Source organism: Sardina pilchardus, chromosome 23 (assembly GCF_963854185.1).
Source record: "Sardina pilchardus chromosome 23, fSarPil1.1, whole genome shotgun sequence".
Taxonomy (NCBI): domain Eukaryota; kingdom Metazoa; phylum Chordata; class Actinopteri; order Clupeiformes; family Clupeidae; genus Sardina; species Sardina pilchardus.
In genome coordinates this window covers 17,757,541-17,785,536 of record NC_085016.1, presented here as the reverse complement: position 1 = coordinate 17,785,536, position 27,996 = coordinate 17,757,541, and the positions used below count along the sequence as shown (strand labels likewise).

The 27,996-nt window shown below is 45.0% G+C and overlaps 1 protein-coding gene across 2 annotated transcripts; it reads right to left on the bottom strand.

Moving 5' to 3' along the window:
• On the bottom strand, nucleotides 1–27,962 carry rfx3 (regulatory factor X, 3 (influences HLA class II expression)). Of its 2 annotated transcripts, none has more exons than XM_062528167.1 (17): nucleotides 27,698–27,962; nucleotides 18,202–18,317; nucleotides 17,741–17,829; nucleotides 16,043–16,325; nucleotides 12,256–12,330; nucleotides 10,660–10,841; nucleotides 9,867–9,986; nucleotides 8,641–8,768; nucleotides 8,245–8,360; nucleotides 7,912–8,027; nucleotides 6,393–6,547; nucleotides 5,667–5,764; nucleotides 4,827–4,976; nucleotides 3,507–3,715; nucleotides 2,637–2,790; nucleotides 1,675–1,717; nucleotides 1–613 (listed from the first exon to the last, which is right to left on the bottom strand). In XM_062528167.1, exons 2-17 carry the CDS (start codon nucleotides 18,310–18,312, stop codon nucleotides 282–284), a joined length of 2,361 nt encoding a protein of 786 aa, XP_062384151.1. In that variant the 5' UTR covers nucleotides 18,313–18,317; nucleotides 27,698–27,962; the 3' UTR covers nucleotides 1–281. The 2 variants fall into 2 exon arrangements, with proteins under 2 accessions (XP_062384151.1, XP_062384152.1); XM_062528168.1 differs by lacking the exon at nucleotides 27,698–27,962 and adding an exon at nucleotides 18,552–18,712.
• Nucleotides 27,963–27,996: the final 34 nt, after the last annotated feature.

The following is a 27,996-nucleotide window of genomic DNA, read 5'->3' as shown; positions in this document are numbered from 1 at the left end:
ACGACCTCCTGATAAGGCAAGAGGAAAGACCTCTCGGCATCACAGCAGAGAGAGAGAGAGAGAACATGAAAAAACCAAAGCGCATACAAAACAAAATGTACAAAACAATAGAGACCGAGAAGGCTGAAGACGAACGAGTAAAAGAATGAGAGAGATCGAGGGGAGAGCTTGGAGAGGAGAACTGAAGAAGGAGGAGGAGGAGGAGGATGAGGAGGAGAAGGGAAGGTGGAGGAGGCAGGAGCTTGGCTTGACCCCCCTGCGCCTCTCCCCTCCCGCGCCCCTCACACGGGGGCGAAGCTGTTGCCGGCGCTGTTGCAGTGGCGGATGGTGCTGGTGGCGCCGGGCGGCAGCAGGGGCAGCGGCGGGGGCAGGATGTGCTCCATGTGCTCGGCGTGCTCGGCCGGGATGATGGTGGCCGTGCCGGCGCCGCCGGGGCCGGGCAGCGAGCTGAGCATGCCCACCACGGCGCTGCTGCCGTCCTCCATGGTGCCCACCTGCAGCACCTGGATGACCTCGGGCTCCACCTCCGACTCAGACTTCTCCCGCTTGGCCAGCGGCTCGCCGGTCTCGTCCAGGTCGTCGTCCAGGTCGCTGTCCAGCTCACTCACCTCGTCTGCAAACAAACATACAGACATACATCACATCAAATGTCCTCAAACTATCGGATAGAGAATGTATATTCTATAGAAAAAAGCTAATTCGAGCTACTGCATTCGAGCTACTGCACAGAAGCTAAAACAGTGGCGCTCTGACACGCTCAACGTGGATCTGCCATAATTCCCTGAGAGAAAATGGAATTGATCATTAAGTCCAATATTCCAATATGTGGTTTAATTAAGCAATAAGCCCCGAGAGGCCGTGGTTTATACTGAATAATAGAACGACGAGAAGCGGAGTCGAGTGGCTTATTGCTTTTCTAAAACGGTTACTACATTGATCTAGCAAGATTTCATGAAACAAAGGCACAGCAACGAAAAATGTAACAATGTATTCATAGATAATCATTCTTCCGCCAAGAAATATATTCCCTCCATGTGAATGGTTGCCTTGCAACAACGAGACGCAGCCACTCTGATTTTTGAGCTAGTTGTGGTAGTGCATTACTATAGAACGAAATGCGGTCAAGGTGTGAGGTTATGCTGGAATAAACAACGGCATTGTACACGATTCAGCCAATCATAATCAAGGACCGAAACTATCCGTTTTAGAATGTCTACATTAGGCCCATATTCCAATGTGTGATTTAAAGCTTGGTCTTTCTCACTAGTGGGTCACTTTGACAATAAACGCATGATTCTAGTGGCACTGTATGATATCTGTACAGTTCCTAAACATGGATAATATAAGGTGCCAGGGTTATCGTGTCTGTTCACATCAAAAACCATTGGTTAGAGTAGACTGAGTGTCTCCTGAAGTTTTCCACTGTTATTGTATGATTATCTATCCTTTCCTGTTGTGTATTTAAACCTTGTATAATTCTCTATCAAATCAGAGACACATATTGTGGAGTACACTGTGCTTCGTGTGTGCCTCTCTCCTGTATACAGCCTAATTTAACCCTGTATCCTGATGGTACTTCTTTGTGACTGGATCTCATGTTTCACTTTGGTATACAACATTTTTACCAACACCCCTCAGCACAGGGAGACTGAAGACGTGTATGTGTGTGCTCACCTTTGTCGATCATGTTGGGAGACATGGCGTTCAACTGGTCACACTGCAGCAGGCAAAGGGAGGGAGGAATGGAGAGAGGGAGAGAGAAAGGGAAAGAAAATGAGAATGTCGATATGATCAGATTTCAGGGTTCCCCTCACGATGGGTAGGTAGGCTTCCATACGGTATGGTAAGCTACTGATAGGGGTGGCGATTGTCAGACTGAATTTACATTTATATCCACAGACTCGGCACATGTTCAGACCTCTAGAGACATACGGTGCTGTGCAAGTACTGAATGTGTATGTGCATAATGATTCAATGCAGGAATATATTGTTCACGGAGGATATTCCCTCTGAATCCTATCCTTAGCGGACATACTGAGCTGTACACAAGGTTTGACTCAAAGAATCTGGGTCTGGGTAAGCATATGGATGTCTATGTCCTTGATACATATGGATGGATGTATGTGAGCAATCTCCCAGGAATCAGGATACATTGGATATTAATGTACTGTAATATTAATGTAATGTAATATTAATGTACATGGATTAATATTCATGTGTGATAACTTACTTAACACAGACCATTATCTTGTGTAGTTTTAGGAATATAGTTGCATAGTTGCATGCAGATTGTATGTTTCCAGAGAGTTAAGAGAAATGGTGTATACAGAAAAATATTTTCACTGCTTCGTAGGGAGTATCTGCAAGAATGTATCAGTATGTATATAAGTGTGTGTGTGTGTGTGTGTGTGTGTGTGTGTGATGTGTGTCTGTGTGTGTGTGATATGTGTGTGTGTGTGTGTGAGAGATATTTGATGTGTGTCTGTGTGTGAGATATGTGATGTGTGTCTGTGTGTGAGATATGTGATGTGTGTCTGTGTGTGTGTGATGTGTGATGTGTGTGTGTGTGTGTGATGTGTGTCTGTGTGTGTGTGATGTGTGATGTGTGTGTGTGCGCGTGTGTGTGTGATCTTCACCTCTCCCATGACGCCTATGGGGGTCTCCCCAGTGGCCTGGGCCACGCGGTGCTCCACCAGGTAGAACATGTACTCGTCGTACAGCAGGCGGATCAGGTGGAAGGAGCCGAAGCTGGCCGCACTGCGCAGGGTCAGGTCCCGGATCACCATGGAGCTGCAGGACAGGGCGAGAGAGAGCAGAGCAGAGGTGACCATCTGCTGGACCGGTCTGCTGGACTCAAGGTGAACTCTGTCCCTATGGTTTCAGTACTCACACAGAGACAAAGGATATGTGTGTTCCGCCTCACTGCTATTTATATTTCCTGCTTGATGTCATTTCCCCCCCAGATCGGAAGTCAACAGTTTTTCTTGGAGTCCCTTTTTATTTAAACCTAGGACTATGGATGTTTCTCTGGCGACATCTACTGAGACTCAGTAGCAATAGTCTCAATTTTAAGACCTGTCTTCTAAAACAGGGGTGGGCAAGCTTTTTGGCTCAAGGCCACATTGGATTTTGGAAATTGCCCGGCACGCTGTTTTGACATTGACATTGTTTGACATTGACATCTAAGAACAGTGAAAAGCAGTTTGCAGTAAAGCCAACCACAACGTTGTGTATCGCAGAAAAACAGTCTGTGACAACCTTTTTTTATTTTTAAAGGATATGTTGTTGCCTTTTTGCCTTAATTGCCTATTATTATGGGACAGTGAAGAGGTAGACAGGAAACAAGTGGGAGAGAGAGATGGGGTGGATTGGGACATGACCGCAGGCCGGATTCAAACCTGGGTACCCGTGGGCAATCAGACCCGTATATGGTGCGACCTAGTCTATGATAACCTAACCCTCCACACCTTTCCCTTCCCCCATTCCAACCCTCCCCCGTACCGTACCTGTAGAAGGACCACTTGAGCAGGAACTGGCGCGCGGCCTTGGGGAAGCTGGCGCGGTCCTCGTAGGGCTTGAGCACCTGGCTGACCACGTTGTCCAGCCAGGCGGCCCACTGCTCCAGGGAGCTCTGCTGCTGCAGCGTGGCTTTGAAGTCCTGCTCCAGGCGCTGCACCACGCCCTCCTCGCACTGGCACACCCACGAGGCCTGCTCCTGGAGACGCGCAACACACACATGCAACACACACACAACACACACGCACACACGCAACACACACGCGCACAGGCAACACACACACACACATGCAACACACACACGCAACACGCACACGCAACACACGCGCGCACATGCAACACACACACGCACAGGCAACACACACACGCGCGCATACGCAACACACACACGCAACACACACACACGCGCGCACACACACACACACACAAAGAGAAAAAGAGAAAATGGAATGAGACCGGAGGAGAGGGAGAGAGAGATATGTGAGCACACTGTATGTAAAAAAAAAGCCCACACACGCTCCACTGGCTCCTTGTGTTCTTGCCATCTGAAGGCAGAGTCTGTCTGCCACACTCCACTTGAATTATTTAGCGGCTTTCTCCTCAAATTTTAGGGGGCTGTGAATACGGTGCATTCTCTAAGGGGAAGTCCGTACAGTCTCAAAGACAGAGAGGATGATGGGAAAAGAACAAAATCACTAGAGCAGTAGGGTCACTGATCTGGCCATCAGTCGTGGGATCCAGCCACACAATGCTGCAGGGCATGACTGCACAGGGGAGAAGTAGCTCTGGGCACTGCTTTGCAGATGAGCACATCCCCTTTGAATTACGGTCACGCACAAGCTCCATGTCGTGCCATCTCTGCTTTGCTTACATACACAAATACACATCACATACCCTGGTTTCAGCACCTCCACTCATTCACTAAATAGTGCACTATATCGTGAATAATATTAATAACAATAATAATAATAATAATGATGATGATTACTATTTCAATTATCAATTATATTGTTATTACTACATACGACATGATTCAATTATACATCCTTCTTGTTATCTTGTGCATCTCCATGTTTCATGATAGGCCAACATCATCCCAACACCGAGAAAGCACACATATCTGAGCTAAAAGCCAAATTTATCACGTAACTTCTATGGTAGTATCACTCAACTTAATACCCCCGAGTTAAGGCTTTGTGTAGCCTCGATATGTCAAACCTGCTTCGTAACTTGCTTTGTAGGATGCCCCCACTGGACCACACATACCACAGACCCTACACACACAACCGGGGGGGGTGTGTCGTACTGACCTGCACGTTGGCGAAGTCCACTCGGTTGAGGTCGGACAGCATCTGGTTGATCTGCGAGGTGTTCTGCAGCACGGCGCGGGCCGCCTGCGCCAGGTGGTTCAGGGAGGTGTACCTGCGCAGGGTCTGCGCAAAGGCACTCACAGCCGACACCTGCGGCCACAAGCAAAGCCATACATACGCACATTAGCCTAGCGCTGGAGACATGCCAGCTGCGCAGACAACACCAACAACTGACAACACCCATTTCATCACACACACAATGACTAGCAGAAGGAGAATACGCCACACTAATACAGATCTTGAATTTCCCCTCAAATAAAGAGGGGATCAATATCAAGTATCTATCTATCTGACCTTCTAGAGAGCATGAGAGTAAAACTGACTTAAAAAATGTAAAAAGGTTCGCACACTTGAAATCCTTCTTTTTAGTTTTATTTTCTTTTCTTTAGCACAGAATAATGACGTTTCGACCGTGTGGTCTTCTTCAGATAAAACTGACTTAAAATTAAACATCACACACGGTAGATAAGCAACTCGGATCTCGATGGTACCCAGGAGCAGTGGTGTAGTCTAGTTAGCTGTAGTGGGTATACAGTGACGTAGTAATTAACTCTAGTGGGTATACTGTGATCAACCCCAAATGTTTAGATGTATCCAGCGTATCATGACATGTAGATTACACCACAGCCCAGGAGAGATTACAAATAAACAAATTCCACTCCGACTGCTGTCTGGCATAAGAGAGAGATGGCCACACCATAAATAGACCAGACAAGTAACCAGGTGAAGCAGCTGCGACTGGCTAACCAAGAGCACGGTTGGGAGACAGCGGACACTGACCTTGGCCTGGACCATCCTCTGGGGCACGGCGTTCATGGCCGTGGTGAGCCAGCCCTCCAGGCTTTTGGCAAAGTTACGGATGGCTTGAGTCAAGGCACCTGGAGGAGGAAGAGGAGGAGGAGGAGGAGGTGGAGGAGGAGGTGGAGGAGGGGGACAGGAGGCCAAGAATGAGAGCAGTGAGAGGTGTGCAGTGGGACTGAGACCTGAGCCAGCATGTGATGGAGAACACTTCAGACTAGTCCTCTGACACAGGAGACATACGGTCTTTGTTTGAACATTGGCCGTGTTGTGAAACCGTTTGGAAGGACTTTTAAAGTGTAGGACATGGAGCGAGTTTCTGGACTGAGCGTAAACAACATTCTGGCCTGTACAGTTCTCTCAGTGTCAAGGTTAATGTAATGCAACTTAGAATAATTGAAAGGTCCAGATGGATCAGATGGAGTTATTAACAGAGCTTTGGATAGTAGAGTGCATCATGTGAAACTAAGGCTACAGTGGCATGTGTTTGTGTGACTCAGAGTAGCTCATGTGATAGCCATAGTCATGCCAGATATCATCATAGTAGGTCTGATGATATCTGGCATGATCTCCATATCTAATGAGACTGTAATGAGTCCACACGGCAGGGTAGGAGTGTATGCGTGTGTATGCGTGTGTGTGTGTGTGTGTGTGTGTGTGTGTGTGTGTGTGTGTGTGTGTGTGTGTGTGTGTTTGTGCGTGACTCACTGGGTATAGGCCTGAGGACATCTGGTATGAGTATCTCCACCAGGACCTGGTACATGAGGTGGTCGCAGGCACTCATCCACTTCAGCACCGCCTCGTTCCTGCAGAGCAGCAGCAGACTGTCCCGTGGCAGACGGCTCTCGATCTCACTCACCCCACTGGACGGACGGACACACACACACACACTTAGTAATAAATACAGACCCTAAGTAATAAGAGGACCCTCCATAGAATGTGAACTATAGCCATCCTTGAGGTGTTCTGCACCAAACTATATACAGTGAGGAGGAAATGTATTTGATACCATGCTAAAGTTGCCTAAAAAGAGGATTATAAAATCATCATTTGACAATTGATCTTAATGCCTTAATTCAACAAATGAGTAAAAATAAAACCGCCAAGGACACCAATTTTCTTTGTGATTGAAGAATGTATCGTAAATAAATAAATGTTCTTCCTAAATGCTAGGGGGAAGGAAGTATTTGAACCCCTATGTAATCCTATGGGAATTTAGCACATAGGGTTAACATAGGGGCAGGTAGATTTTTATTTTTAAAGGCCAGCTATTTCATGGATCCAGGATATTATGCATCCTAATAAAGTTCCCTTGGCCTTTGGAATTAAAATAGCCCCACATCATCACATACCCTTCACCATAGCTAGAGATAGGCATGGTGCTTTTTCCAGTAGGCCTATTAGCCTGTTTGATGCTCATTGAGCTCAATGCAAATCAAACAGGCTAATAGGCCTACTGGAAAAAGGACCATGCCAATCTCTAGCTATGGTAAAGGGTATGTGATGATGTGGGGCTATTTTAATTTGAAAGGCCAAGGGAACTTTATCAGGATGCATAATATCCTGGATCCATGAAATAGCTGGCCTTTAAAAATAATAATCTGCATGCCCCTATGTTAACCCTATGTGTTAAATTCCCATAGGGTTACATAGGGGGTCAAATACTTCCTTCCCTTAGCATTTAAGGAAAACATTTATTTATTTACGATACATTCTTCAATCACAAAGAAAATTGATGTCCTTGGCGGTTTTATTTTTACTCATTTTTTAAATTAAGGCATTAAGATCAATTGTCAAATGATGATTTTATATTCCTGTTTTAGCATGGTATCAAATACATATGCTCCTCACTGTATATATATATATATATATATACACACACACACACACACACACACACACACACACAGATACACAAAAGTACAAGAGGACAAAAAAAGACATTGATATGGAATATTTCAGCCATGACTGCTTCAACTCATCTGGGAAGGCTTTCCAACAAGACCAAGAATTTTTGCCCATTCATCCAGAAAAAACGCCAGTGCCTGACCTCACAAATACTCTGAACACTGAATGGAGAAACATGTTGAATGTACAGCTAACAGTGACAAGAGCAATTTTCATTAGCAAACACTCTTGACCCTGAGAACAAAGACGATGAGACAGCCGTTTTTCAAGCTAAGCTCCTGCTTTTCTGCAGATCATAGGAGGGACATATGACACTGACCTGTTCTCTGTAATTGTGGCTCCCTCTACAGTATTGGAATGGGAGTACCGCCAGAAGGTTTGCCACAGTTTCTCAATCAGGCTGAACTGCAGGTTCACAACCACGTCCAAGATGGCCTGTGTATCACAACACACACACACAAAGTTTAGACTGCATATTGAGCTAATACACAAGCATCATCACCTAGTCCCCATAATTGTGTGAGTGAATGCACCTTGGCACATCTTACATAGCACATTCACAACTGTTTACTCCTGTACTGTTAATGTTCTCAGCCTCACTGCTAAGGTGGTTATTATTATGGTCTGTGTGGGAGAGAGTGTGACCCCTGACCTCACAGTGCTCCCTGTAGAGCGTCTGCAGGGATTTGACGTCGTCGGGGGAGACGTGGTCCACGTTGGTGTCGCCCAGGTCGAGCTCGGCAAACTCGGGCAGCGCACGGGAGGCATCTTAGAGAGACGTAGAAACCCAGAAAATCAGTCACACATGAACAAAAACGTGTGTGTGTGTGTGTGTGTTAATGTGTATTTCATTTCTTAGTTTAGGTGGGGCACTACTATCAGGAAAGAGTAATCAAAGCACGCACATCCAAGTAAAAAATGTGAGCAGGACAAAAAGCCAAGTACTAAGTCAAGAGAAATGTCCTCTGCAACCAGAATTTTGCTCCTAATTTTGTTTATTTCAAAAAGCACCATCAGGGGCAGAGGTTGAGAGAGGAGCTGGCGTTACCCAGGAACTGCTGGTGGTGCTGGCTCTGAGCGATGACCGTCTGCTCGGCCGCGCTGGCCGTGTGCTGCACGGCGCCACCGGAGTAGTTCTCCCCCGACATGCTGTCCACTTTCTGCACCGGCTTGAACCTGACCAGACAACACAGGAGTTGGTGGTGGTGAGACAGGTAAACATACACAACTAGCCCCAATACAATGCTGGGAACTCACATGAATCTCAGAGCTGGGGGGATATTTGAATGTTTTTTTAATGGGTTACATATAAAAAAAACCCGGATGTTATGCAATTCTAATGAGCTGCCCCAATTTCTCCATATTTCATGAAGAGGTTAAAAAGAGAGTAAGACTGAGTCATACATATTAGAATTATAATGTAGAAGAGAATGTATAGATATTGTCAGCTACAAATACATACTAATCAGTACAGCCACATCAGCATAAACCATTTCTTTATACAAATTTCTGTAGCCCAGGTCTCAAAGAAACCATTTTCAAGCATGCTCTGTGGAACTAGTAGTAACACGACCAAGTATGGTGAGACAAAATAAAACGTGGTGCATTTCTAAGCAGGTAAGAGGGATAACTATATTGTGTGGCGTAGTAATATCCTCACTCTTGCACTTTCAGTTTGACTTTGGAGTGAGGATATTACTGCGCAGAGTCTAAGTGCTCCCAATATTATTCCGCCACACAATATAGTTATCCCTTTTACCTGCTTCGAAATGCACCACATTTTATTTTGTCTCACCATACTTGGTCGTGTTACTACTCGTGTAAATGTATTTTAATAGGGAAAACATGGAGGTGTTTGGTCGCTTCTAACTTCATCTCTGTTTGGATCCTAATGAATGCATTGGGCTAGCTAAGTACTATCAAAGTTGCGCCGCGCGCCAGAGCCAGTGAGTGCACGCATTGAAACATGAGAGGTATGCATCAACTCGTCTTAATTGCGAGTAACATAGTTTAATATGAAAAAACAGTGAAGTGTTCCTTTAAGGGAAACAGGTTTGTGGTAAATGCATTAGTAGTGTGTCTAAAGAATGGCAGTTGAGGATCCAGCGAGAGTAGGATCCAAGGCTGTGCATCTGTGTAGATGAAATGACCATTTCCATTAGAGCATATTCCTATGCTTCTGTCTCTGTGTGTATGTTTTTCAAGTCTTTTGGAAAAAAATAGTGGTCAGAATGTGCAGCGTAGCTTCTTCATGTTTCGTTTGTAAAGCGCTACCTCTGTTTCTGCTGCATGGGCTGCTGTCTGAGAGCCATGTACTGCATGTCCTCCTGCAGCCGGTTGAGGGGCGAGTCGGGTTTGACTCGGATCCCGTAGTAGTGGTACTTAGAGTTCCCCCTGCAGGACACACACACACACACACACACACACACACACACACACACACACACGACAACAGCAGCAGCAGGTTGGTCAGTCAAGTTAAGACAGCACAGTCGGTCAGTGGGCACAAATGTGAGAGTGGGAGAGCTCCAACGGACCAAGGACGATTGTTCAATCAAAAGCTGGCGTGAGGACAAAGGGGAAGAGGAGAGAGAGTGGGGGAGGGAAGGAGGGAGGTAATGAAGAGTGGGCGGTGAAGGTGAAGACAGAGCGCAGGAACAAAGACAAGGTGAGGAGAGGAGAGAAAGAAAGACGAGTAACACTAGCAGTGAAAAGGAGCCCTAGATGATGGGAGCGAGGAGAGCGAGGAGGTAAGGAGAGGACAGGGCAAGAGAGACACCAGGGAGAAAGAAGACAAAAGCAACAATGGGGGCAGAAGATGACAGGTGAACAAAGAGAGAGTGAGAAAGAGAGGGGATAAGAAGAAGGGATAGAGAAAGAGGAGAGAGAGAGAAAGAGGAGAGATAGAAGGAAGGGGGGGGAATACTGTACCCATGCTAATAAAGCGAGAGAGTGAGAAGGAGAGGGAGAGGAAGAGAGTGCGAGACAGAGGGAGAGAGAGAAAGAAAGAGAAAGAGAGAGAGAGAGAGAGAAAGAGAGAGAGAGAGAGAGGGAGGATGGAACTAACCTGGTGCCCAGGCGTCTAGTGCGGAGCCCCATGAAGATGGAGCGGATCAGCTTGCCAAAGGAGGCGGCGTTGACCGGGTCCAGCTTCTGCTCCTGGCAGTGGCGCAGGTAGTGGTTGTAGAGGGTGGAGCGCGGCAGGCTCACGCCCTCCGCCGTCTCGTAGTTGTCCAGGAGCCACTGCAGCTATGGGACAGAGGAGGGAAACGCAGCCAGACGCCGTGTAAGAGGGGGTGTCCAGGGGGGGTGAGTTGCGACACTCCGGTTGGGGGAAGGAGGGTGGTGTTTGGGGGTGGTGGTGATCGAGTTCTTTTGTAGGCCTCTGCCTGTGTGTCTAACTTTTCATAAGTTTCTAACTTTCTTTCCTACGTGGTTCCCAGCCATAAGAAATGATCGCACAATAGGAGGTATTTGGGTCAATCTCAAAAGCAGAGCTGTAATTCTTCTTGCTATATGAATTCCAGTGCCGTGCACAGCGGGGTTGCCGCACAGGCCTACCGTTACCTACAGCCCACGGAGTTGGCCATCTTGATTTATTCATGTTATTAACGCTCAGCCATTCTGTCTGCTTTCTGCTCAGCACATTTTTTTTTTATTATTATTATTTTCTTTTTTTTTTTTATAAGACTACTGTGGTCCTTTTATGCTGGTCTAATCCATCACATTCATACTCTTCACTCCAGAGAGATGGTAATACCATAAATGACAAAGGAATATTTCAGATTGAATTTTTTATGGGGGTGTGGGGGTGGTTTGCACGGTTTGTAAGCACAAAACAGCAATGCTGATATAATGGCATCACTACAATGAAGTTGGATGAAGGTCATGTCAGGTCAAAGCTGCGACCCAATGGTACTCTCTCTGGGGGAGGTTAATGAAAGGAAACTTTTGGCTTTGCTTGCTATCTTGAGACAAACTATCTAGCCACAACAAGATACCATTCGTGTTTTAAACAGTCAAACCTTGAGCAGCATGAGTTGCTTACTACATAAAGTCAACATGATCAATAACTAATGATTTGATCGTGAATTTCTTTCTCTCCCGTGAGGAAAGACATTTTTAGGGGTTTCATTTCTATTTACATTTTACACACATAAATATGAACAAATTCACCATTGTTTCTTAAGGTACTGCCACACTAAAGATGATATAACGTCTACAAATCTAGACGATCCATTAAAACTCCTTTTGGATCAATAATAATAATAATAATAATGATGATAATAATAATAATAATACCACCATTTTATTTAAAGCGCCTTCCATGACACTCAAGGTCACTTCACAAACAATATCGTAGGATTAAACACTGTTAAACTCTTTATGGCTTCATCAACACTTATGCAACGCATCAGTGAAAGGAAATAACAGTCGCGGTGAGGAATGGGTTGCAAAACACTGAGTGCGTCTGTCTGTCCAGACAAAATGAAGTGGTGGATACGTTTTTAAAGTGTAGCAATCCCAACCCCGGGCAGCGCCCCTTTAAATGAAAAGCAGCAAGGCAGCGGAAGAGCGGAGGGCAGGAGAAGAGCGGAACGGGGAGAGCAGGACAGAGAAGGCAGGAGGCAGACGGGGTGTTGATCATAAAAGCAAAACTTACATGGCTGTTGAGCAGCGAGCTTCTCTGAGAGGACAACCCTTCAGACTTTTGGAGCGTCTCAATCGCCATTTCAATCTGATAGCAAAGAGCAAAACAAGAACAAAACAAAAACAAAAAAAAGGGGGAGAAAGAAAAAACAAATAGCACAGGGGGGGTGGGGGGGGAGAGGGAGAGGGGGAGAGAGAGAAAGAGAGGGTGAGGGAGAAAAGTAAAAAGAAAAAAGAACATAATGACAGAGAGAAGTGTAATAAAAGCTATAGCAGAAGACTGGTAACCAATATCACACACACACACACATACACAAACGTTCACAGGAAACTGCAGCTGTGATCAGCAAGAAACATTAACTGATTGAAGCAGTGGACAGGAAAGCCAGCCACCCCCTAATAAATAAATAAATAAATAAACAAACAAATAAATAAATAAACAAATAAATACTTAAATGCTTCAGAAACAGTAGCAAAGCACGGCGATTTAACCATCCCATATCAACACACAGTCAGTATGCCTGAATTATGTGGAAGTGCCCAGTCCACCCTATCTTGCCGGACGGTATACAAAGCATTTTGTAAAGACAATACCTGACTTTCCATAAGTGGAGCGATTTAAGGGAAAGTGTGTGTGTGTGTGTGTGCGTGTGTGTGTGTGTGTTAGGGGTGGTGAGAGTGTCCTTGAGGAAGAAGGTGGTGTATGAGTCAAAATACAACGCTGCATCACCTTCGACAGCAGCACTACCGCATCTCACCAGCAGGGGTCAAAGTAGCCTCATCACCGGCTGCCTACTCTATGGCGCCTGAGACCCCCACCTTACCCTGGTGGATTTAATGTGATGAAGTCAGTCCTGGCCTCCCCCACACGACTCTCATTATGATCACCAGTGCGGCAGCAGGAGGGACTTGCCTTTATAGACACGGCAATTTCATTTCGAGTGAGAAAATATCAAGCGCTCATCTCTCGAGACAGAGACAGACACAGAGAGCGTGTAGGATGATGACAGCCATGGCTGACACCAGGGTTGAGGGGGTGGGGTTAACTAAATAGCCAGTTTGACATCAAACAGCTGTAGAGGAAATGTGTCGAGAGAGTGGGGCATAGCAGTGCAGGCAGTGTTTTGGCTCTATGTGGACATGCTAACAGTAACACGTGCAAACTGTGACTGCATAGATGGCAGAAAATGTCTGAAAATTGTGAAATATGTCTATATATTAAATAGAGTGGCTTTTAAAAGTATTCAATAGCCCCCTACAGATCATCACTGTTTTCTTGTTTAGAGAAGATATCTACACATTTTCCCAATTAGTGTTTTCAATGTAAAAAGATGTCTGAGGGCCAAATAAGTGGTTTATCTGCGAAAATCACAATTGAATTAACAACAACAACAAAAAATGCATATATTTTCAACCAGTATAAATACTTGAAATATAATCTTTGGTGTTTCAGCAACCTTAATGGACTTGATTTGAGAGTACCAACCTCAGCATACGGTTATGCACTGACAACAGAACAGAATAGAATATAGAATGTTCCTGAAACTGTTTTTGAGCCACTTATATTACTATATATATTATACTGTATATTAACCAGTTATAATTTGAATCACTTTGCCTCTTTAGTCTTCAGCTATTTCACAGCCTGCCCTTGGATAGAGTGACTTTTATATCCAGAAAAAGACTTTTCATTTATTCTACCTCATCATAAGAAGATAAGACCAAATAAGTGACACCTCTGTACTTTTTCTGAATCCTTTGTCATCTGGAACCCATTAGCAAAGGACTTGGATACTTGCAAGAAGCAGCAGCAAGAAGCCCATTTCAGCTCTTTAAAGAGAAACTATGCAGGATTGGCGATTTCATCTCTGGTTTCGGTTTCGTTTTCCGTTTTCGCTCGTTTTATGCTTGCATATTTCTCTGCAGAGCTTCCCCGACAGCTTTAGCGTGTATATTTTATACATATATAGGCTATATAGAGATATATAAATTGCAAGCGTGGTTCTTCTTGTTCCTTACGCGTCTCAGACTTCCAGATGTAAACAAGGAGCGACCGTCTCCTGCAGAAACTGCAAAGTTGCAATAGCGGATAGGGACACTGGGGGCGGGAGGAAATATTACTGTTTTCGATGAAACTGGTCAGTCAAGCAAAACAACGATTTCTGAGTGATTTTATGACTATGAAAAAGTTGCATAGGCCCGGGTCTCTTTAATACATTTTTTGGGAAACTTGAAAAATACAAATGTTCACAAAGATAATGCTGATCGGGAAAATATGTGTAAATATCTTTTGAAATGTGAATTTCAAAGGGGGTTGAATACTTACAGCCTAGCCTGGAGACCAGACTCTCTTCTTCTCAGAGAGTCTGGCCTAGATCCATTGGCAAACGTTTATTTCCTGGTTTGTGGACGCTTGTCTGAAGTTTGAATTCATTGGAGTTCAATAACTAACGTTTGGTACTGACGCATGATAACCACAGGGAACACAACGATAACGATAGGCTTGAAACTGAAATGTAATCGCTCTTGGGAAATCCTCTGTTCGCTGATTGGGCGGAGATGCATTTGCCGGAGTAAACAAAGCTGGATCAAGCTATACCAGATGGAGTATGAAGAGAAATTAAATTGAGCGGACGTACGTGGTCAGGCGGAACCAGGCTGCTTACAGCCCACAGTAAGGGTACCTCTCAACATCTCTGCTCGATCCTCGAGGGGCGTTCCCACTGATCTATAACTAACACTGGATAGACTATCCCATTGTTGCCGACCCATCATTCTTTATGTAGATCAGTGAGGATCGAGGCCCGAGGAGGGAGGGAGGAGGTATAAAAGACCAAATGAGAGGCAACAAATATTCAACATCTTAGAAACTGGATAGACTACTTTAAAAAATAAATAAAAAAATAAACCCAGTCGGTGATTAAGTAAGGGATAACAGACGACAGTGTGTTCGGTTCACAGAAATAAATGCACGGAGGTGGAAAAACGGCCCGATGCGTAACGGAGCGTTTACACCCTGTAAAAACATTTATTTCTGTGAACCGAACACTGTGGAGTCCATTATCCCACTTATATCATGTTGCCAACTGCATGGTGTTCATCTCCTGTTATCATTTAAACTAGAATTGCGGTCTTATTACTTATTTCTGTTACATATCAACTAATTTCTCAACTTTCAAGACAAAGTGCCGTTACTAGTTCTAAATGGATGGTTGCTATGGCCAAAGGCCAGTCATTAGTTCCATCACACTGTTGTCAAGCAGGCATATACCAGGATTCTGATGAACCTTAGGGTTTGAAACATCGCTATTCTAGCCTGCTGCCATCCAAGTAGCTTAAAGCCACCTCCATCATATGCTACAATGTTGCTATGTTCTGAACATCTGTAGTTTACTACTTGGATACAACATGACAGTTCATTTAAAGTTCGGCGAATTAATACACGAGTGTGATACAGCCAAAAACTTTGATCTACTTCATAGGTGTGCAAATAACACGTTCTAAAGAACGCAGGGCAATGTAGAATTCAACCAAGCAGTGGAACAAGACTAATTTAATAGTTGACAACTAACTGATAAATTGTGTGTGAGAGAGAGAGAGAGAGAGAATATCCTTTAGGACATTCAGACACATTCCTACACTTGATCAGACACCTATCCACGCTCTCAAATTGTCCCTCAGACAAATTGTCCCTCCTCCACACAAACACACACACACACACACACACACACGTACACTCACACATTTGCCTCCCACACAAAAAAGAAGCCCAACGGGCGGACACAAGTGCTCCCACTCACACTGACCGTGGCCGGCGAGGCCCTGGGCGTCTGCGCCGTGGGGTGCGGGGTGGCGCTGTCCATGGAGTTGCCTCCTCCGATGAGGTAGGCGCCCGAGCTGCTGATGATCTGCCCCCCCGCCAGACCCATGCCCATGCCGCCTGCGCCGCCACCACCGTTGTTGTTGGCCATTCCGTGCGACGACACCACCGTGGTCACCTGCGACGAGCCCCCCTGCGTGTCGAAGTAGTTCCCCCCGCTGTTCTGGCTGTAGAGCTGAGGCTCCGAGTACGAGTACGTCCGACTGCAGAGAGGAGGGTCAAAGGTCAGTATCACACACACACACACACACACACACACACATACACCCCTTTAGGGTGTACAACACAACATGAACCACCAAGGCATTACCATACATTTAGCCACCAGGCTAGCCCCAAGCCATTTCCAGGCAGAAACACAAATAGGGTGATGTAATGTTCTGATAGTGATCCTATTGGCAGTAAGGGGGGGGGGGGGGGGGGGGCATTTCAATACCTAACAGCTGTATCAGATGATTGAATGTGTATACTACACAACACAAAGCACATTAAAATCTGTCAGGTTTACAGCAAGCTTTTACAGGCCAATAGAGCAAATCAATGGGCTCTTATTTCTGAAAATGAAACATGTTTATCAACTGCTCTGCCAAAGCAATAGTAACACTAAAAGAATGAACAGTAAATTGTGATATTTATATAAATGACATTCTTTAATATGGGTCACAATCGAGGATTCGACAAAGCTGTGGTATAAATAAACATACATGTTCAGCTTTTCTGAATGTATGTCTTCACTGTCAGCTGAGCATTTGTGCTGGCAATAACCCACGGTTTTACATCCAAATTATGCTCATATTTGGACTATATGTGTGGGCGTTCAGATGGATTATGGTTGTAAAACGGTAAGGGAATACTGTATATAGCAGAGAGAGCCAACAAATCAGAGTTTCTGGAGGGGGCATATGGAACAGTGGATTTTAACAAGCACTGACTGACTGAATGAGCGTTTATATGCGTTTGCATTGTGTCTTCTAGGATTGACAGAGTCAGATGTTAAGTTTCTGGGCCACACGGTGGACTAGTTCCTCTGGCCTGCAGCAGATAGGAGCATCCAAGCAGAAGCTGCAATAGAAGTGCCTTTCAGGAGTCGAAGTGTTCACAGGTGTGTCTGCTACCACACGTCATCACATGAAAATACGTTTTTGTTTTGCATACCCATTAAGAGACACGAGAGTGTGTGTGTGTGTGTGTGTGCCTGTGTTGAATACAAAGCCCTTGCAAGTGCCACATGTCTTCAGTGTCTTCAGTCTCCCTCAGCGCACACACACCACACACACCACACACACCACACACCACACACCACACACCACACACCACACACCACACACCACACACCACACACCACACACCACACACCACACACCACACACCACACACACACACACACACACACACACACACACACACACACACACACACACACACACACACACACGCCATTGTAGGGAAGTCATTATAGATGTACTTGTGAGCACTTCAGGTCACAGTCAGGTGACTCCTCACACAGAACAAACAAAAGAAACAGTCCAAGAAAAACATATTTTTGCGACAGCAGGCAGACAGACAGACAGACAGACAGACAGACAGGGAGAGAGGGAGGAGAGGAGGGGGTACTTACATGGTTCCATTGGAGTACACACCGTTGTTCTCCTCAACATACTGAACTTGTGCAGGATACACATGCTGCACCTGCTGAACAGTCTGAGCCTGTACAGATCAGAGACAGGGCAAACATTACACTCTCTCTCTCTGCCTCTCTCTCACACACATACACACACTCCCTCAGCACACACACACACACACACACGCAGAAATGTAAACATACACACACAGAACACACACACACACACACACACTGAGACACACACACACACACACACACACACACACACACACACACTTACTCTGAGCCAAATAAAGTCACAACAAACATTAGTGATGGACTAACACACCATGTATGCACACACACAATAATAGCACACATTAATAACACACATAACAGCAGTGACACATTAACACACTCTCTCTCTATCCCTCCCTCCCTCCCTCTCACACACACAGACAAACACACACACACACCTGCTGCTGGACGGGCACCTGAGAGACCCCTTGCTGTGCGGAGACGGCCGGCTGCACGCTGGTCTGGAGGGGCACCGTGGACGAGTCAGCGCCGGCCTCGGGCGTTTGCATGGCGCCTTCACACACACACACACACACACACAGACAAACACACACACTTTGTGAGATACAACACTTTTTTCCAAACAAGGCAGTGAACAGCGATAGGAAGCAAGTGTGAGAGGGATGGGGGGGGGGGGGGTCAGTGGGTTGAATTCAAACCCGGGTTCCCCCGACCCGAGGACTTGGATCTGAATGATGCTGCAACCCCCTGGGGGGGACCACACACACACACACACACACACACACACCTGTCTGTGTGCCTTCTGTCTGATAAAGGTGGCTGATGATTATGGGGGAAGTCACTGATAGGACTCCTTATCTCCTCCTGTCCATCTGCTGTACCACAGAGAGGACTGACCACACCTGGCACAGGTAGGACTCATGAACACACACACACATGTACCTTACACATCACACACCAGCAACCCTTGGATTACAAACACCACACACACACACATCAATACAGACATAGACTACAAGGCAGTGCAGTGCTATGGATGATTTCCAAGACATCCACAGACTACAAGGCAGTGCAGTGCTACAGTCTGTGCTATGGATGATTTACCAGCTTGACACACCAGTGACACCTCATTTCAAATGTTTTCTAGAGCGCAGCCTACAGATGAGGTGCTTGTAACTACGTACCAATGCCAGAGATTTAGTGGGCTGTGCTACAACATGATCAACCTCTGTAGCACCAGTGCTATCATCAGCAAAACAAGTTAACGCACAGCCCTTGACTACTGTACATCTCATGCACACATGCACACACGCACCAGCAAACCTTGAATTAGAAACACCACACCCACCACTGCGTAGACTACTGTACATATCTCTCTCTCTCTCACACACACACACACACACACAAACACCAGGGGTGTGATTGGCAAAGGACAAAAAAAAAGGAAAATATATCCGACCCCCCCCCCCCCCCCCCTTTTTTTTTTTTTAATGTGTCGACGGTGGGGTACGCGAGCCAAGTCAGTGGTCCTTGGGGGCTAAAGTTTGTGAACTGCTGCTCTAGTGTATAGCTAAGGTACTATAGTATCGGCTACTGTGCACTTCAATGTAATTTACTAGGGGGGTCTGGCATGCACCCCGGGAGAATTTTTTTAAAAATAACCCCTTAAATGATGACATCTGATGACTTTTATGAGAAGTATTGATAGAATGAGATACATATATTTCAAACATTATAACATATTACAAAATAGTCTATAAGGCCTAAAGAAAACTCATTTATAGCAAAGTAGCCAAGGGACTACTTAAGACTAAAGCAGATATGGCTGAAATATAGGCTATCATGATCATTTTGCCAACAATGATGTAGAATTATGGATTTTCTCAGTTCATGTTTTGTTTCAACTTAAACCAACATAAAGTTATAATGTTGACTACATTATTTAGTAGGCTATAGGCCTATGATAACATTTAGCCTGCCCCCTTACAGTCGTCTAGTCCTGTACAATAGGCCTATTGATGCTGATTGAAGAGGTTGCTTGAAGGTTATTGATATTTAAGTTGGAAAGAAAATCAAATTGCACCACTCCCTCTCCTTCCAAGGTAACATGTCCTCCTCTCCTCCTAAAATAAATGGCAGGCCCTACTGGTATAGGCTACATAGTTGTTCCAAGTGCACACACTCAATGGAGAGCTAGGATTAAAATTCAGACTGTGCCTTTAAATAGGCAACTTTTTTCCATGTATCAGCACAATGCTACAATAGGCCATTTCCACTAAAAAAATCAGCTCAATATTATGTGCAAGACTGATGTTTACCAAGAATGCCAAAGTGTAAATCTCTTAGCACTATCATAATACGTTTTCTCATAGTGAGATGTCTATCCCGAAATAGCCTATGTTTTGAATGACATGGGGCGCACGGAGGTGAACGGCTGGACAAACGCGGAATGACAAGGTGTTAACTAAACAATTTAGTAGACCTAAGGTAGACGGGCTTTGTGGTGAAAACGATGAAAACCAGTAGGCTAGTCTGTCACAGCTAACTTCAAGCACAGTTGTAGCCTAGACTAGTTTGCACGCGCAGAAATTAAAAGTCAATATCAGCACCAGGAGATTGTCGTCATTATCGGAAAATCCAGACACGTCAAACTGGACGCGAACGCGAAGCAAAGACAACAAAAAAAACCAACAACTTCATAAACATGTCTTCTTAAACAAATAATTTGACCTTTACCGTTTCATGGCTTCTGCTAAGAAACAAATAGTTTACCACACACTCACACATCGAACTTGCATCAAACATTCATCAACCCGTCTGCTTTCACTTTCAATGAATTCCACTAGTGACTAGAGAACGGACAAGGCTTGCGGAGTGATATGAATGAAAGAAGCACCAAACCCGTCGTCATTGTCAGCGGCCTATTATAAAGCAATGGTCTGTGTTTAGGCTACAGAAATAAACCGACCCCCCCCCCCCCCAAAAAAAAACTCAGCGGATCTATACGAATTGCGTGGGTCTCATTTTCAGGCCTAAAAAAACGGAATTCCGTTTAAAAACGGAAGAATCACACCCCTGAAACACGTCTTCACTTTTCCACCCACCTCTTGTGCTGACGGATCTTCCGCAACACATACACAGATCTTAATCGTTTAGATTAGAGTAACTCATCTATCTGACCCACAGCTACACAAATCCATGCGGTGGCTCTGCCACAGCTTACCGTCTCCAGCACTATCCTCGCCTAGATCACGGTCATCACTGTTGTCTTCGGAAGCGGTTCCTATTTCGACTTTAAAACGGTACACAACATATTTAGCTAACGCCAGCCTGCGTGTAAATTCGGCTGTTGCCATTTGTGAAGATTAACATCGCTTCTGGAGCCCTGACAACAACTTGAAAGGCATTCAACTCTCTCACCTGACCTCTTCTCCAGAGTTTGTCTTTCACTATTTGTGAAAGTAATTAAAATCCTATTTTATCTTGTGCCCTCAGCTTTCGCTGCTGTTGAACTACATTGCTTCTGCCTGTGGTGTGTGTGTGTGGGGGGGGGGGGCACACTAAATTGAGTCTAATTATCTAGTCATAAAAAAGATTGTTTGGTTTAAATCTGTGTTTTTTTAGGAGCTCAACCAGACTCATGATCCTACACACACACTATTCATGTAGCTTTATCTGCAGTCTTAAGACAAATACTCTCTCAGAAGGATAAAAAATAATACAATACATTTTTTTTTTTAAAAACCTACACCCAAGATGAAGCCTGGCTCGTGCCAGGAAACTCGTGTGCTCGTGTGAGCAAACTATAAAGAGCTATCTAAGTAATCAATACAACAATCAGATGGTAAATTCAAAAGCTATTCTAGATAGATAGATAGATAGATAGATACTTTATTGATCCCCAAGGGGAAATTCAAGAATGCTATGCTAAACCCATCAATGTGTTAGTCTGCAAAATAGCACATGGCACAATCAATAGCCTAGCCATGGCCTACACTCAAGAGGTACACTGTGGCTTCATAGACATGAGCACCTGTAGCAGTGACTGTGTGTGTGTGTGTGTGCGACTATGTTAATGCATATCCCAGCCTCACTGTTTTCCAGTACATTACACATACTGAACAAGCTTCACAGCGCCCATGTCGGTGGGTTGCATAAAATGCAACACGGCTCTCTAAGTGTTTCTTGTGGAGCATGTTATGGCGAGGAATTGAAATAAACCAAATGCTAAAACGCACACCCCAATCGCAAAGCAATAAAAAGCCTTCATTATTATTTAATGTCATTAGAAATCCTGTCTAATGAAAATGACATTTCACCAAAAAATATGCACCACTTACACCTGTGCCATCGATACATTCAGCTAGTCATTTTCTTTTTTTAAACATCACACACTGGAATGCAACTACAATGAATCTTAACGTCAACGTTAGCCATATAAGGTAGCCTGTTTATTTACACATCCTAAGATACCGATATATTTTTAGATGGCTTGTGTGCTCAATGGGCCCAGTCCTTTAATTACTGAAGATTCACTTCCTTGGGTAGAGGACTGTTAATCTGTTTTTAAGAGGCACTCCTGGATGTGACCAATCCTGTTTTTTGGGGAGGTCAAAATCCTTGCTCAAAATCCTGCCTGCCCCGATCCCCATCCTCCCACAGGGACCTGTAGAGAACTCGCTGCCCAGCTCTTAACCTGTGTGCTGTTCCAGCCAGGTCTGCCCGCTCTGTCTACAAGACCACACACACACACACACACACACGCACACACACACACAGACAGACACACACACGCACACAATAAAACCTGTTAATAATTAATCACTTAGAATCCTGCCTCCCAACTTCATGCAGCTTCATGTCCACATTGGCCCCAATTAGCTGGCAGGGTCTCGAGTTCACCGCACGTGTTTGCCTGCCTCGATTCACCTGCCGGTTGTGTTTCCGACCCCTCTCCGCAGGCCCCTCAATCTCCCCTGGTCGAGGCACGCCACACGTGGGTGTTCCCCATACAGCGCGCTGCATTGACGGAGGCACACGCCTGTGTGAAATCCACCGCCATTGTGTGGCACTCAAGGCGTATGGAACACTTCAGGATACAGAGGAAGACACAGAGGGCTTGAGGTAAAAGCTCTGGTACCCGTAATGCCTTTAACAAACCTCATTATGGCTACAGCTTGCCGCTCCATAGCTCTGAGGAGATTCGAATGACACAGAACTCTCCGGATGACTCCAACCCCCCCCCCCCCCCCCCCTTCTCCTTCCCCTCATCACTATTTCTATGACTGGGTCCCTGTAGGCTAATTAAACCTGCGGCTCTCCGTGGAGATATCGCCGCTGCCTCCCCCTCATCTACCTGAGGACTACAGGTGTTGTTTTGTTCAGGTGCATCTCAACAACCCCTGATCCTTCCCCTAGTCTGAATGTCTGATTACACAGCATGACTGGAGCATGCTGGAGAGGAGACGACACAGCCTACAAAACACACACACACACACACACACACACACACACACACACACACACACACACACACACACACACACACACACACAGAGTGCTTGGCTACTTTCAACTCCTAAGACTTAAAACTGATCAGAGAGACCAACCTCATTTTACATTAGCACACTTCAAATCACGACATGTAAAACGTTCAGATTTGGACAGAGAGTAGCACGGAGCTGGAGTGTCTTCTACCATAATCTCTTCCACACCATCCTTGCCTGCTCTTTAATTGCGTTTTTTCCCCCCTCTTATAGTGAAACGTATAAAGGAGATTATGAAAAAGTGTCTAGGGAAACAAGCGACACAAGATAAACATAAGTAATTGCATTTATTCCGGATATGATGCATGCAAATCCGGCCAATAAATAAAAATAGAGCAAACAAGATTAGTTAACAGGCCCAAGAGTACATCATCACTGTTTGCGGCACATAACATCAATAGAAACTGCAGGGGGGATAGAGAGAGAGAGCGATAGAGAAAGACAGAAAGTGAGGAGGAGAAAGGAGAGAGTAAGAGAGAGAGAGAGTGTGTTTTGGTGCATGGGTCTGTGGTGGGGGGGGCTGTGTAAACACAAACCTGCCTGCCTCCCTCTGCTCTGGAAACCCCCATACCCCCTACACACACACACACACACAGACACACACACACTCCCTGCCTCCCCTCACCTTGGTTCTCTTTATGTGCTCCCCTGAGGCCCTCTTAAGCCCTGTACTCCCTGGCACTCCTGTGGCCTCAAGCACACACTCCACACACACACACGTAGCCAGAGCAAAGCCCCTGTGCCTACCTTGACTGACCACAATCCTATCCAAGGGAGGACGTCGAATTTCTTTAAAATGTTTTGGATGTTATGAAAAACATCTATAAGTGTAACAAAGCACAAAGTATGTTAAACATGAACCGAACTTCAACCTGTGTCAGGCTACATCCTTAGAAAACCATTGTCTCTCTATTGAAGCCATCACTGTACCACTACCACCCCTCCCCCAATTATAATGTCCTCTTTCATAAGTGAGCGCCATGCCGTCATGTCCCTACCAATCCAATAAAGCTTCCAGATGTTACGAATTCTAATCGGTGGCGGTCAATTCGCTTGATCACAAAAAAAATTCACCAAACAGGGGCCACTGTTGAAACTAGCGAGCACCGTTGCATTTGAAGCGGTGGCGGTCGGTGAAAATGACCCCTCAAAATGAATAATTGAATCAACTGGCCCTCCCTCTAAGTGATTGGAGAGGGAACGGGATCCACGGAACAGGTGGCCTGGCCTTGTGTCTGTGGCGCACCTGACTTCAGATGAGTGGGTAATGTGAGCTGATAACTAGTGCCCTGCAAATCCTTGCCATCCTCGTACTGTGGCGTGGGGTGGGGTGGGGGAAGGGGGGCATAGACAGGACTCCAGCTGGACTCAGCAGGTCTGGGGTGGGAGGAGAAACAGGGAAAAACGAGAACGAGAGGGAAGACGCAAACGAGAGTGCGCAACAGATGGCTGGGAGGGAGGCATCAGTCCGGTGGCAGTTTTGTCTTGTTTTCAGCTTTCACTGTGCTAGTGTGCCTGAGTGACAACTCATCACCTCACACATCAATTCCCAAAGGTGCCTGGCAAGGTGCATACTGCAATCACGAGACAGTGACTGACAGACATTCTTCACCAGAAACCTTGACAATTTGTGTGCATCACAGGGGATGCAACAATAGAACTATGCCTAATAAACTATGCGTGGGATAAATGCAATGTATGTTTTGGTGAACACTGTGCTCTTCAGTCCGAGAAATTAATTTGAGATCACACAGCATCAGATTTCATTTTGGGATGAGTGCGTTCACCTCCTGTCATGATATATGAATGCGTTATGGTTACAGCTAGATTTATAGATTCATACAAGTTATGCTTGGTTCCTGTACACCAAATAATTATTTGTTGACTCAAGTATTTCAATTTCAATTTTAGACCTTTTGAAATTGCATGTGTTGAACATGAGTCATTGTGTGGTCATTAACAGACCATTGCGGATTTTAACATGGATTTTCCCCTTCATCAAGGTTGGAGATGTGGATGTACACAGGTACTTTTGTTGCCATGGTAACATGAATGCACATTGCCATTCTTGGTTTGGCTGTTATTTTCTTTGCAACCACGTGCAATCCACTATTATTCAAAAACTATAAATAGTGAGAAATAGTTCTAATCTAGTCTCAGTACCAGTTTTTCAACAGATCGGAATGAGCTACTTCCAGCTACCATTACAACAATGATATTGGTTTGATTCTTTACGTTCTTTCTTTAATAAGAACAACAAAAAAAAAACACCTGCCTAGCACATAATTGATTAGATGACCAACTCCCATCCCCTCCATGTAAGCACCTGAACCCCTCCCTCTCCTGACCATACAACACACCTGTTCCCATCCCTTAATGAAGACAACAGGGGCTCTGGGACTAGGGAAACACACCCAGTGGACTTAGGGGGGGGGAAAAAGAGGATAGGAAAAGAGGAAAGAATGCTGATGCAACACCCGGAAACATGCTGAAGATGTCTTACAGGTCAAAAACAAATAAATTGTCTTTTACTTGTGTTCTAATATAGTGGATGGTACAGAGGAATTCAACATTATGGGCCCCAATATCTTAACATGGCAAGATCATACAGCAGACTATTCACCCCATCATCATAGTTGGTAAACTTTGCGTTTCTACAAAACTACAAAGTCGTCCTTCTAGATGTTTTAGAGATACCAAGATGCTCGCAATAAACGTCTCGGGACAATTGCAACAGGTCCACAATAAAGAAACTTGCTACTGCGTTACTTGCAGCAGGTGTTGCTGACGTTTAGCCTAGCACACTGCGGACAATTGATGAAGAATCAGCCTTGACTAAGGTTAGGCCCGAAACCCGTGAGTGAGTAAGCGTTCTATTCACCGAAATATAAAGCATCACTACATGTGTGTTTTAGCGTAAGCTTAACTATTATTAACAGAACACTAACCAACGTTAGTACATTTACCAACTTGGCTAACGTCAGCTATTACGTTGCGCTGACATGATAAATGTATGGACTAGCTACCCAACTCCAGAATACACATTAGGAAAAGGGGAATAGGCTACTATTCAGCTTATGAGCCTCTTACCTTGTCAACTACAAACTGATGCTCTGCCAAAACAATGCAGCCAATTTGACCAGGTAAAGCTGGGTAACGTTACTTTTAAAGGCAAAAAACAGGCTACTTAGCTTTACGCACAAACTGATTTACTTATTTCTGCTGCTATCGTTATCCAGCATTAATAACGAAGATGTAAGACAGTTCAGACAAGCTGTAGATTAACTATTTCACAATTTCGCGTTACGTTATCATCTGAAGATTGCGAACACTTGAGATTTGCCTGTTCTGTCTGTTACAGCTAGCGGTAGCCAACATGCTACTCGCGCACGACCACAAATGACACAAAAGGAGAAGCCAATTTAGCTAGCTAGCCACAGCTAACCTGGTCGGCCAGCTAGAAAGACCGAACCGCAACGAATTTCTAGCTTGTTAGCTAGCTGGCAAGTGAACCCCCAAAATACTAACTGGTGGGTGTTGCAAAGCAGAACTCTCTATACCTCAGCAAGCGGAGCACACTTTAGTTGACAGGCGTTGATCTACCAACTCTTCAAAGTTGACAATGATTCAATAAAAGCAAACCATATGCATATCAGAACCACCACAAAAAAAGATGAACCAGATGTAACAGTTTTGCGGCTGGCTGGCTTCCACGGCTATTTGCTTTAGCTAGCTATCATAGCGGACTAGCTAGCTAACTGTTAGCCTTTTTACAAGCATAACATTACACCTGCCCACTTGCACGAAACCGTTGTTAGACTGCTCAAAGGTACATATACTGATCAATAGAAAAACGGGACTTCCCCAGCCCGTATAGGATACCAGCTGGCCAAATAAGGTTAGTTACACACTCGCCGCTGGTCTGCTGGCCAGTCCTGTACTGTGTCTTTTAGCTAGGCTAGTTCTTTTATGGGCTAACATCAGGTAATGTAAATGTAGCTAGCCATCTAGGCTAATATAAAAACAGGAAAAACTAGAAAACCCTCACACGGGTCAACATTAAAAGGGCTCTTATTCTCAACAAAAAATTAGCTACCTCATCTATTGTCTGAATGAATCTCAGCAATGTTCGTAACGTAAGTAACAAGTGTGAATATAAAACGTTTACTACATCAGTGCTGGTTGACATGCACCGCTGGCTAGCACTGGCCAAGCAATGAATGAAATTAATGTTGCTAGTGATAGTAGGCTAGCTCGCTGCCCCCAGTAAAACATCCACAAAAGAACACGATTTTTGAACTTCACTCCACATTAACGACATAAAAGAGGAGTGGTTTGAAATCAAATTGTTTCAATGTGCAAAATGTAGTAGATCTAGCATATTCACCTGTACCGTAGACTAACGTGTTGATGAGGATGAGGATGGTGGAGGTGGTAATGATGGAGCGAGAGGTTGTTGTTGTTGATGGGTTACAGTCGCCAGGACTACGGTGACTATGGCGCTGAATCACAGGGCAACAGTTGCTATAAAACTCCTCTTAGTGCAACCTACCTTGGATGTCAGGAAAAGGCGGAGACATGTCGGTGGACAACAGACATTGGTTAAGCAGTGAATTTGGGGAGGAGATTTAAAAAATGTAAATTGGGCTACAGTTTTCAGTCGTATGGAACATTGGACCACCATTA

Excerpts from the sequence above, each read along its gene's own strand:
- rfx3 (XM_062528167.1), bottom strand. The coding sequence starts at position 18,312 with ATGCAAACGCCCGAGGCCGGCGCTGACTCGTCCACGGTGCCCCTCCAG. Across the intron at positions 6,548-7,911 it reads GCCACAATTACAGAGAACAG|TGGGGTGAGTGAGATCGAGA; the intron begins GTCAGTGTCATA and ends CCGTCCGTCCAG. Across the intron at positions 5,765-6,392 it reads TGTCCTCAGGCCTATACCCA|GTGCCTTGACTCAAGCCATC; the intron begins GTGAGTCACGCA and ends TTCCTCCTCCAG.